We start from the raw sequence: 13,238 nt of genomic DNA on the forward strand, positions 1-13,238 counted from the left end.
AATCAATCCAACATAACAATAAACATTAAAAAAGAATCACAATTAAATGATTAAATTAATTTGATTAGCACAAATGATTAACCAGAAAACGACAATTAAAAGGTAACTACAACAATCAGCTGTAAACTCACATGGATAAAAAGTAACATAACTGATAACAATTAAAAGGTAGTTTTGTTTATTAATAAATCAACAATTAAACCATCTCATTTAACCATAACAATTAGCTAATTGCGTTAATGATGATTAACAGAAAACAAGTATAAAAAAAAAGTACACTCAATATAAGAAAAAGGTTGCAAGGTAAATAGAAGGAGGGAAATTGTTGTTAACCGAATCAAGTGAAAATTAAAGGTAATCATTAATTTCGGTGTTTAAATTGTGCTACAACTCAATCGATTTGATATGAAATGATAATACAAATCAACTAAATCATTACTATTATCATGATTCCTATGGTTACACTAATCAAGGGAAAAAATAAAACATCAATTCAATGAAGTATCAACATCATTTGTTTTTCATTGTCTCTTCGTGTTGATTGATTGTTACTCTTTGGATCATATGTTTAATTTTTCCACCTCTTGGATTATCATTAAATCATCATAATTGTTAATCTCAACTTTATCCAGTCACGACTATTAAGACCAATAAGGTTAATCCCTTGGTCTAAATCACCACAGGTAAGCTTAATTTACCAAATGATTAGTTGATTGTTTACCTTTTTCATTGGTTAGTCTTTTCTGGTTTCTCTTTGTTTGTTTACAGTTTTTGTTTAATTTCTGGTTAATTGTTAGTCTATTTTAATTGTTATTTAGTCTGTTTTTCTTAATCATTTGGAATCTATTTTCTGGTGATTAATTATCATGATTGTTGATTCATCTTGAAACTTTTGTAATTTGTTAATCAATCAGTTTTTGTTTACATTTAATTTGATTCATTTTCTGGTGTAAATTGATTTTAATTGTTGATTTTTTCTTCAATTAATTATTCTCATGATAGTTAATTGCATGTTTGTTTTATCTGCTTTTCTTTTGATTTAGTTTCATTAATTTACCTTCTTAATTGTTGACTTATTGGACTTTCAATTTGACTAAATCAACTGAATCGTTAATTTAACGATGAGATTAAATTGATTGACTTGATTAAGTGTTGATATTAATGTTAATAAGTGTTACAAGAAAAAAAATTATAAGATCACAATCAAATTAACAATTAAATCAGGTTAAAATGTCAATTGGAATCAAGAAAAAAAAAACAAATTAACTAAACCAGTTAACAATAATTAAGGTTAACAGAATCAAATGATAAGGGTGATGATAATCCTTAATTGTGATTAACTGTAAATCAACATATTGGTGATGGTTAACTAATATGTTCATTTGTTTTTTTTTACAATTTACTTTCCAATGTAATTGAAACTGGATTAAAATTGATTGGAGATTGTGATCTCAATGGTCTCATCGATTAATTGATTTTTACTATTAATTGAATATTTGTATTAAACACTAATCATTGATCAAAAGATTGATTGTTTCTCATTGATTATTAATCACAACAATTCAAGGTCGAAACGATTTTAAATCAAAATGATTGGCTAGTGAACGGATTTAATTGCAATTAAATTGATTAGCAATTTGTTTTTTTCTGCTGATTTATCTATTTATTAGCTTAAATATATTATAAAAATTAACAATTAAGTTAATTGTCTTTTCAGGTTAATGATAATCTGATCATTTAGAGTAATAATCATCTTGTTTTTCATCAATTCACTTTGGCTCACCAATAACTCTTAATTGTGATTAAATTAGTCGAGACAATTAAGTGTAAAAAAAATCAACTAATCATCTCCTTGGAATTAAAATTAATAACAATAGATAATTAAGCTAATTAACTCAATCAATTGTCTACAATTAGTTTGGTTTTTTTTTGTGGTGGAAAAAAAAATCATGATAAATCTGAGAGGAATTAATTTCAATCACAATTGATTGATTTCTAATTTAATTGATTCATATGATTTTCTTAATTGTTGTTGATATAAATCAATTATTATTTACTAAGTTGGTTAATCCGTTTGGCTACTTTTTCTTTAGATTAACAATTAAGTTAATTGTTATTTTATGTTGTAAATATTTCACAATTGAAGAGACAGAAATCAAATAATCATTTTAATTGTTCACTTAAAGATTAATTGATTAGTCTTTGTATTATCACAATTAGTGGAAATAATTATCTAGAGGAATTAATTGTCTACAAATGAGTTAACAATTAACTATTCTTAGTTGTAATGATTAAGCTGAAATTAATTATCCACTGGCAAGGTAATCATAAATATTTTAATCACTAACAATTAAACCTAAATGGTTAGTTAATTGACTAATTAAGGTATTAATAAGCTGGAATACAAATAATTATTTAGTTATTAATTAACAAATTGTTAATCATTTATATAAAAAATAAGGATATTGCTCATTATTTGATGATAAATTGTGACGATTAAGTGATTTAGTTGATTGCTTTGAAAATATACAATTAGTGGTTGTTTAATCATATCGATGATTATCAAACTAACAATATGATTAACTAATCATCATCTGAGGGCTGTTAATTGTTACTCACCATTGAATTTGAAGGTTTAATTAACTAATTTTCATGTTCATTTTACGTCAATTGTCACCAACAATTTAATCTGGACTTAATCCAAGTCTCCAGGGCTAAATTGTTGATTATTAAGTTATGATGATGATGATACTAAATAATAATTAACTTAATCATTAGATATAAGGTGATACCAATTAATTAAGTTGCCAAAATTTTAAAAAGTTGATTATGTTTCCAAAAATGTTTCCATACGAATCTGTAAATTGTTCAATCTCATGATGAGTGAAAATATCAATCACAATTAGCAATTAATATTAGTAGTTAGATGAAAGTAATTCATATTGGTGATTTTTGTTGACAATTTAAGTAAATTGCGATGATTATGAATTTCAAAAATGAATTACAATCGAGTAAACAATTGAAAGATTAATAATAATTAAGCTTAAGGTGATTAGGAAACTGTGACATTGATAAAATGAATGAATCAAGATCATGGTTGATGATTTAGTTGCTAGACAATAACAATTAGAGTACAAAACATGTTGATTAATCAATGAGAAATTAATTGTTTACTTTAATCTACTAGTATTGTCTTTCATTATGAATATGTAACGTTATGAACTTAGAAACAAATTGATAAGTAAACTTATTGTTACAATTAGAATTTAAATTAGAAAATAAAAACTTAATCAAATCTAATTACAGTCCAATAATCCATCGATTGGGTTAACTGTAAAATCAATTACATTGTATTAATAGTTTCTAGCATAAACAATCAATTGAGAGAAGTGTAAACATCAATTGATTGTTTAGATTAATTTAAATGACTGTTGACTGATTAAGAAGCAAAATTTCAAGAGTTTAATCTTGACCAATAGTTTGTCCACTATTCTAGATGAATGATCATTAAGATGTAAATTAGAATCACCATGAAAACGATTAATCCAAATAATGACCCAATAGATTGAGCATAAAATTGAGATAATCACATCAACAGCAACAAAATAATAGTAATCAACTAATCAGCTAATTCTTTTCAACACTGATTAAGTTAAATTTCCACTATGGATCCTCATGTTAATCAGAATATCAATTTTTACCATTTCCTGAACTCTTTTCACTTGTTGATTTAATTACTAATCAGATTGTTGATGTTTCCGTCATTTCCTCAGCACAATGAAAAACAAGCTCAATTTTTCCCTGTAAAGTGACTTGTAGGTGTTTATACAAACACTTATAAACATAATCTAGATAATTGGTTACTAATTAGTTGATCAGTTGATTAATGAAACAAAAAAAAACAACCAAAAATAGTAACAATGATTAACCCTCATGGTTCATCAGAAAGAAACAGTTTCCATGGTTGTAAATGTGAGGAAAATGTTATAAACAGATCAAGGAATTAAACATGGCGAACATATGAGAAAGTTGATAATGAAAGTGACAAACAATTAACGAAAAAAAAACTCTTAAATCACAATTGTAATTAGAAATGAGAATTTGTAAAATTGATTCAATTTAATTTTCTAAAAGTAAACAAACGAAAGCGCCATCTGTCGGTGGAACGAGAACTTAGTTAATGGAATTTTTTTCTTTCTCTGAATCAATGAATGAAGATTCACCTTAAAGATGATTAACAGTTAAACTCTTTCATTTTATCTCTCTTTCTCTCTTCTCAAGTAATCATGATTAAATAAATGTTCCAGTGAGTGTAACCTTATATTCATCATTTACTGTTTTCTTCACATTCAACGATAACTGTAAAATTCAACAACAACAACAAAGTCTCTCTGTTTATCTGTTGATTAGTTGAGAGAAAAACAATTTCCATCCTCAGGAATTTTGGTTTCATCGTTTTCATTATCATCTTCATCTCACTTTACCTTCACTTTTAAATCTCTTTCATCTCCTTTCTTATTCTTCCATTTATCCATCATCCATTATTATTTTTTCTTCATTTCTCCTTCAAAATCTTTCATCTTTCACCTTGCTCATTCTCCCCCATTTATCCTCATTGAATCTCTCTCACTCTCACTCTCACTCTCTCTTCCTTACTGCCAATTTTGTAATTAGATTTAAAAATATGTCATCCTTACGGTTGGTAGGAACTGATCCTGGTAACTTGAATACCCAAATTAATATTAACAATAACAGTAATCAAAACAATAATAGTTCTGCATTGACTGAGCCTCAAGAGATTGTTTCTATATCCGAAAGTGTAAGATACTTCATTTAATATATTCTTTTACTTTGTATGTGTTTATATTATGTTGTGTTTACATTTTCTCTCTCTTTCTCTTTTTCTTCGTCTCTCTCTCTCTCTCTCTCTCCATCTCCCTCTCTTCATCTCATTCTTGTTAACCTCTCTCATTCGTATCTCTTTAATTCTGTTTGAGTGTTGCTGGATCAATATGTGTTTATTCAATTCTTTTCTTCTCTACCTGTCGTAATTTTTTTCTTTCTCTCTAATTTTGTGGTTTTTTTTCTCTTGTTGATTTTTCATCTCCTACTGTTTTTGGTGTATCAAGGATGAAGATATGAATAATGAGAAATGAATAATTTTCTAATGTGTATCTCTTCATAATATCTTATTCTGTTTAAGTGATTCTCCTTCATTTTCCTTTTTGTTTCTCTTTTCTTTTGTTTTTTTGTTTTGTTTTCTTTTTTGTTTCTTCTCTCAACCTCTCTTCCTCTATTTATCTCTCTTGCTCTCTTTTTTTGTTTGTTATTATTATTATTGTTGATACTTGTTCTTTTTGAAATCAAAGAGAAATCATTTTCTTATTATTATTTCCATTTCGTATTCTTGTGTACCCTTCAGGAGACATGTTACAGTAGCTACTCACTTTCTCAGGAGTCCCAGAGATCGGACCAAACCACTCGGCGATCACCTTCAAATTTCCACCTCTCTGGTCCATCTAATCTGATTCTACCTTGTTCATCTTCTACAACCACCATGTTAATCAATGGTTTACCCGAAATTGGTGGTATAAGTGATCTTGGTGAAAAGGAATATTCAGAATCAGATCGATCAACAAAATCAAGTCAACACATTTATGGTAATGGAGGTATTGGCGGCAGTGCAAGTGGTAAACATCGTAACAGTGATTGGATTATACTTGAAGGATTACGTGGTGATCTTCGCTATGAGGGTGTCCCAAGTCATTTTGAAGGTTTCTTGTTAAAGAGACGAAAATGGCCTCTCAAGGGTTGGCACAAGCGATACTTTTATTTAGAAAAGGGTATCCTCAAGTATGCCAAAACTCCGGTTGATATAAGTAAAGGTAAATCTCATGGATCAATTGATATTGGTTTATCGATGATCTCAACTAAAAGTTCATCTCGTCGTATTGATATTGACACCGATGAATGTATCTATCATATAAAGGTTAAAAATAAGATATCTTTTGATCAATGGGTTCAACAGTTACGCCATCATCGTCATTTCCGTCAGCATCAGATAATGTATCAAGATGATATTAAAAAATCAGTCACTGGCCTGGAAACATCGGTTAATTTTATGAATATCGGTGAAACATCATCTACATCATCAAATGTTTCAACATCCAAGGTTGCCAATTGGTTACTTGATTCAAATGGTACTCAAGAGGAAGTTAGTCAATTATTGGATGAATTACACCGGAAATTGGTTCGTTTATCATCAGTTTATCAAGAGATTGAACTAGGTATGGGTTCGAGGCGGCAAATGCCTGACATTGACACTGGAAGTTTGAAAAAGTATCGACATTTTATGTTCCGTCGAACGAAAAAAAATCATTCCTCTATTACCTCTAAATTAAAGGTAAATAAGAGAAAAGCCAATCTAGAGATACCCGTTATTGGATCAGAAGAATCAACTGAACTTCATGATGATGCCGCTTCTTCTTCAAACATTACCGTTCCTCACTTAAGCTCATCCCATCCATCTCTTAATGAATCTGAAAGTACTTCTAATCTTGATAATCAAGGATTAAAAACCACTATGACCAGATCATCAACGGAAGTTGGTAAAACCGGTGCTACAAGTGGAAACCCTGGAGCAAATAATGGTCCAGTAATTAATGTAAATAAAATTAAGTCCAATGTGTCAACAGCATTAAATGAAGAGTATCTAAGTCTTGCTGAAGAAAGTAAGTTGACAATTTTCAATGAAAAGTTGATTGTTTTGTGAATTTGATTGATTTATTTCAACATAATATCATCTCTTTTTCTTTTATAAATATAGTTCATGATCAATTGCGACTTTGTCTTCGTAAAATGCGTGGTAATCGTGACAATTCACCCATTGTACCGACCACAGTTACAGAGGAAACACCAACCAATGTAAATTCAACGCCGACTACTGGTACAAATATTATTTCAGGAACGACAGTTTCATCTACATCAACACCATCCTCAGTCATTTCTAACCTTAAACTGTCCCTGCAAAAATCCTTGGATCAGAATAGGGAACTACGTCAGCGATTAAATCGTATTCATGAAGATTCTGATACCTCATCAATTCCTCAAATTAATTTAATCATGAATTCTTGTTCAACTGCAAACACAACAGCGATAGAAGAGGATATAGATGAGCCCACCCTTGTCCATCAACCAATCGGTGATTCTAAATCTTATGAAAGTTGCTCAGTTCTCAGTTTATCTGAGTATTATGATGCCGCTGAACGTTTTTCAACCTGTACTTCATCAACCGATGAAGAAGACGATCGAAGTGTAACAACTGACCTTAGCGAGGAAGAAACCAGCGGATTTAAGCAGACAAGCCAAGGTGTCACCGGTCGACGATCAAAATTACCCTGTCCAAAACCGGAAACTGGTGACATTAGTTTATGGAGTTTATTGTGTAAAAATATTGGTAAAGATTTATCCAAGATCAGTATGCCGGTCACTCTAAATGAACCTCTTAACGTATTACAGCGTCTCTGTGAAGAATTGGAATACAGTGAATTACTTGACGAAGCGGCGGCCATTGATGATCCCTGTGAACAAATGTTATACGTTGCCGCTTTCGCGGTCTCAGCTTATTCTGGTTCAGCTTATCGAGCAGGCCACAAACCATTTAATCCACTTCTCGGTGAAACCTATGAATGTATTCGTAATGATAAAGGATTCAGATTCATTGCTGAACAAGTTTCACATCATCCACCAATCTCTGCTTGTCATGCAGAATCAGAAAACTATGTCTTCTGGCAAGGTAATCAAATCATCTCTCGGTGTTTTTATCTCCTCCACCCAACAACTTTCGTTGTTATTTTGACAACTGAAGGTTATTTTTAGAAGTAAAAAAAAATTCTTTTTGTTTTAAATTAATATCTAATACTGATGATACTGAATTGATTTTGCTTTTCACTTTAGGAATGAGAATTAAAACCAAATTCTGGGGTAAATCAATGGAAATAATTCCCTTTGGAAATGTAAATGTTTTGCTCAAACGAACCAAGAGCTTATACCGTTGGAATAAGGTTACTACCTGTGTCCATAATATTTTCAAAGGTCAACGTTATGTTGACCAATATGGTGAGATGATAATAACCAATGGAGATTTAAAGTGTAAATTAACCTTTTCAAAGACAAGTTACTGGTCAAATAAGCGTCATGAAGTTTTTGGTACAATTGTGAATAAAAATGGTGAAGTGATCAAATCCATCTTTGGTAAATGGACTGAGGCCTTGTATACAGGGAGCCCACCACAAACTCGGTGTATCTGGAGACCCGGTGCTATGCCTGACGATTATAAGCTATATTATGGTTTTACCAGATTCGCGTTGGAGTTAAATGAATTAACGCCTGATTTGGTTAATAAATTACCTATCACTGATACAAGGTTTCGGCCTGATCAGAGGTAAGTTTAATTGTAGTCATTTATTATTATTGTTAATCAATCTTACAATCAATATTATCCTTCTTATTCTCCGATCATTGGCAAGGTTGTTGATTAAACACTATTTTCCAATTGTTAGTTAATCAACTACAGTTAACATTGAGAGTGGAAATGTTAAAACAAGGTCACTTAAATTGTGATCAATTTTCTGCTTTTTCTCACTTCGTTGTAGTAAAAAATAGTTACAACCTTAACCATTTAACTAAATATCTTTACCAGGAATCACAATTAAGCTTAAAATTTAAAGATATTTTAGTTAACCAGAAAATATGTAAAAAAAATTGAATTGGTGTCAATCTAATTTAATTTTTTCACAACTTCCACTTTCAACTGTTAATTAGATTTAATTGTAACTTGGAAATCTCATCAATGTCAACTACTGTTAACTTAATTTTTTACCATTAAGTTAATTCTTTGTTTACTTATACATTTAAATTGTTACTTCCTTAATTTCCCTTCTGATTTTTTTTCGACAATTTATTCTGTTAACAATTTAATAGTTTCAGAAATTTATTAATTGCTACATTAGTCAATCAAATAAACAATTTGATTGTTATCATTATTTATCATCAAATATTCAGCTAATCAATACACTTTCCTAACCTTCACAATCTAATTGATTTGATTAAATTATTATAAACTAATTTAGTTTCCCAAATTTCATTTACAATTTGTACTATTAAATTGTTAAATTGATTGTTATCATATTGTTAGTAATAATTTTTTAATTATTAATACCAATAATGTTGATCGTAGTTACTCAAGTCTGATATGTGTTTCCTGATTTATTAATTATGACACCATAGTTAGACTAATAAGTTTACAATTTCAACAGTGATTTTGTCATGAAACTGTCAACAATTAATTACATAATGATAGTAAATTAATTTGAGCGGTGTAAAAGAAAGAAAAAATCATTCATATCATCAGGTTTGATTGTTTCAATCTCTTTTGTAACAATTAAATTCTGACATTTGATTCTCATAACAATAATAGAATTGTCTACCTTTTTGTTCAATTGTTTTGACAATTTAACCTCACAATACAATCAACAAATTGTTGTTAAATTGTTGAGAGAGAAAAAAAAACCAGGTAATTGAATAGAAACACATTCAAGTGTAACCATTGGATAAGATGTATTGTTAACTTGATACACAATAAATACCATCAACTTTCAATGTAATTCGAAGCCATATATTAATTGTATTTCGATCCTTTGATTGTTAATTAGGTTACTGGAAGAAGGTAAAATACAAAAAGCTGAGAATATCAAAATGGTATTAGAACAATTACAAAGAGAACGTCGAAAAGAAAGAGAGGAAAAAGGCGAGGCCCATAAATCGAGATGGTTCAAGTAAGTTTATCATTCCATCATCATCATTATCATCATCGTCATCATCATCATCATAATATGATTATAATGATTAGATTAATTTCTATTCTTAATTTTTCTTCTCTTCTTCTTTCATTCAATACCTTTGCGTGGTTAATTACATTATTATTATGATGATGATAACGATTATTATTATTCTTGTTAATCTGATATATTTTAATACTTTTCTATTAATTTCTTATATTAATGATATTTTCTCTCCTTGTTTTCACAATTAGACAAGAGCCTGTTGATGAATTGAATTGGATTTCAAATGATGAATACTGGATGTTCAGAGATGGAATTGGATTTACCTGTCTTGGCCTTGAAAATCTTTGGCCAGAAGATGTTATTCAATCAGAACTGTCCGAACAATATAAATGAGCCCAACCTTAATTTAAACCACGATGATTTATTATCTTCCAGTAATCAACAACCAAGAATTAAAGTCGACAACAATTAACAATCAACTCTATCTTTCCAATCTACTGTGTGTCTATAAAACATATATACATTCATTCAATTCCAACCTCGTCATCTGCTATCACCAATTAATTGCTGTGTTCAACTGTTTATCTATTGACTATCTTTGGTTTTAATTGTCGTCAACAAAACAACGTCATTTTTTTGCATTTGAAAAGTTGTTTTCTTAATCAAGAAAAGGATCTCAATTGGCAATGAGTTGGATCAATAATTTACATTTTTAATTGGTCACAAAATCAAGCATCCTAAGGAAACTACAATTAAACTAAATCAAGGAAACTTATTGGCTTCAATTGTATTTAAACTTTAACCTGATTGTTTTGCTGATTTTTTTCTCAATGTAAGCAAAACAAAATAGGATAACAACCAAATTGAAAGCTGTATTGTAATCTTGAATATCCCTCAGCAATCAGGACAATCATGATTAAGACGAAAATCAATGTGAACAAGCAAATCAACATTTAACATTCAAAAATCACTTCATCTAATTATCATAAACTTAATTTTGGATACGACAATTTCCCTTTGGTAATAACAGATTATCATTTTCCTTGATTCTGTCCAATCAACTGAATGGTTTTTACAAATTTGGTGGTAATTGCCTGGAGCTGTTGCTTTGTAATATCATAATTATCCATGAAACCAGAATGATATGAAGTTTAAATTGTATCAAATTAACCTTAACTAGTCCATTGTGCAAATCAAACTTATCCATTGCAATCATTTTTAATTGTTACCAAATCAGTAAGATCAAAAATTGCTTGATTTGTGACAAAACTAGATTCATCTACCTGTTATAATTGCTGTCAAATCAACTGCACATATTAAGGAAACGCAATCAAATTAATAATCACAATAATTGAATATGGCCCAACCCTTACAATTAACGATGAACCGATTGAAGGAAATTGACTAAATTGTTATGAAAAAAATAGATTGATTGTTATGAAGAGAATTGAAAAAAGTTTCATTTCCTCAAGTGAATGTTTATTTCCATTGACAATATTTTGTTGTGTTGATTTTACTTTTCCTTATTCTTTGTTTAAATTAATCGACAATTAACTTAATCATCTTTCATTGGTAATCTTAATCACCATCACCAACACCATCATCTTCATCAAACTTGTTAACTACTTAACAAGCTTCTTCATCATCTCCACCCAATCCTTAAGCCTGATGATAAATTAGATGAACAGAAATCTTAAATCTAATCTCTCTTCATTGTTAACAATTAACTGATTTAGTATCAAGTTGCTCAAATTCCTGATCAATCATGGACAAATTATTGGCCTTCGAGAATTAATTTAATAGGACGACAAATATTTGATTTGATTTTTTATCGCATCTTTATCATCAACTTGACAATTTTTTGATTATGTGATCTACAATTAAGCATTTATCATCCTCGGAATGTTAAATTACCATAGCCTTGGATTAATCAAGTGGATTAATTGTTTAAACATTAGGCTTAATTAATCAAGATGGGAAAGAAAAATCAATTTTCAAGAGATGTGCAAATTGTTTATATTTAACTTACTTTGTACATGATCATAAGCAATTAATCAATCAATCAATTCATTTTTATCAATTTAGAAATGATAAAATTAACCAAATTAAAATTAACTAGATCATTGGAGACCAGGAATAATCATCAAGAGATTAATTGAATCAAAAGATGAAATCAAATTAAATCTAAACCAAAAAAAAAATTATGGAAACTTCCACTGCTTAATGAATTAGCTAAATTGTTACAACTATCGTTTAATTGCTGCTGAGTGGTGGTACCTGTTGAGCTGTTATAATTTTAATTGTTATTGGCGAAAGAAGGTTAATTTTTGTCAAATTTTGGAATCGCTGATTATTAATCAATGGACAACAATTAATAAATCATTCAATCAAAATCACAGAAACACACATACTCACCATCCACACTCAATCACTTAATTGTTAGTATTTATTGCAGATTAAGAAGATGAAGAAACGAACGATACAATTAATTAATCAACTAAAAGCGAGAAACAACCAAACAACAACAATTAATCAATTGAGAAACGGAATGTCTTTTGTTTAGTATCTTTTTTTGTTGATTATTGTTAAACCTTTAATTCAATTGATTGTCTTGGAGAGGGACAATTGCAATTACAATTGATGGTTAATCTATAGATATTTAATTATTATTACTATTATTATGATAATGGTTAGTAATTAATGACAAAAATTTCCACCAATTGTTCACTATTCTCATAATAAAATGAATTGTAAACAAATATAATAACTGGTTACCTTTTTCCCCACAATAAACTGATGGTTTATTGAATTTAGCATGAACTTGACCCAATCAGGTCTCGGTGACCATCAGAATAATTGGTGGAAAATGATTCAAAACTAAATCTGATTATCGTAATCAAATTCAATTCCTATCAAGTTGAACTTGCGGTGCTCTCTGTGGATTGGAATTTGAACCAATTCTGTGAAAAAGTTCATCCATCACAATCATTCATTTCGATTGATTAGAATGTCCAATGAGTGACACTTGAGTGTCCACTAGTCGTTGATAAGTATTGTTGGATGAAATTGAAAATCGAAAATTGAAAAAGCTCTTTTCAAGGAAGGTCAATCTACTGACCAGTGTCTTAGAAAGCAAATGAAAGATGAATTGGTTTAGCACGAGAATGGAAAATTTTCTAACCATAATTTACTGATTGTGACTGATTGACTCGATATCTTGATATATGATAATTAATGATCAATCTGATTGTTCTAAATTGAAGATGGAGAATGATTAAGATGGTGTTTGTCTATTAGTAGATATAAGTATTAATATTAATAGATAAATAAAGGAAAAGAGTTGAGGATGAAATTAATGAAGCTTCTAACTAATTACCATTAGAATAACAATTT

At 29.4% G+C, this 13,238-nt stretch overlaps 1 protein-coding gene across 5 annotated transcripts; it reads left to right on the forward strand.

Moving 5' to 3' along the window:
- The first annotated feature begins 359 nt into the window (after positions 1–359).
- Positions 360–12,612, forward strand: LOC128390002 (oxysterol-binding protein-related protein 7-like). 5 transcript variants are annotated; one of them, XM_053349658.1, is made up of 7 exons: positions 360–683; positions 4,675–4,819; positions 5,423–6,731; positions 6,827–7,795; positions 7,957–8,443; positions 9,714–9,836; positions 10,094–12,612. In XM_053349658.1, the coding sequence occupies exons 2-7, from the start codon at positions 4,685–4,687 to the stop codon at positions 10,236–10,238; spliced, it is 3,168 nt and encodes a 1,055-aa protein (XP_053205633.1). In that variant the 5' UTR covers positions 360–683; positions 4,675–4,684; the 3' UTR covers positions 10,239–12,612. The 5 variants fall into 5 exon arrangements, with proteins under 5 accessions (XP_053205633.1, XP_053205634.1, XP_053205636.1 ...); XM_053349659.1 differs by lacking the exon at positions 4,675–4,819 and having other exon boundaries at positions 361–683; XM_053349661.1 differs by lacking the exons at positions 360–683; positions 4,675–4,819 and adding an exon at positions 4,166–4,306.
- The last annotated feature ends 626 nt before the right edge of the window (positions 12,613–13,238 follow it).

Source organism: Panonychus citri, unplaced genomic scaffold (assembly GCF_014898815.1).
Source record: "Panonychus citri isolate SS breed McGregor unplaced genomic scaffold, ASM1489881v1 Contig00113, whole genome shotgun sequence".
NCBI classification, from domain to species: Eukaryota; Metazoa; Arthropoda; class Arachnida; order Trombidiformes; family Tetranychidae; genus Panonychus; species Panonychus citri.

Coding starts and splice junctions, on each gene's coding strand:
- LOC128390002 (XM_053349658.1), top strand. CDS start 4,685: ATGTCATCCTTACGGTTGGTAGGAACTGATCCTGGTAACTTGAATACC. Junction 6,732..6,826: donor TCTAAGTCTTGCTGAAGAAA/GTAAGTTGACAA, acceptor TTATAAATATAG/TTCATGATCAATTGCGACTT. Junction 9,837..10,093: donor CATAAATCGAGATGGTTCAA/GTAAGTTTATCA, acceptor TTTCACAATTAG/ACAAGAGCCTGTTGATGAAT.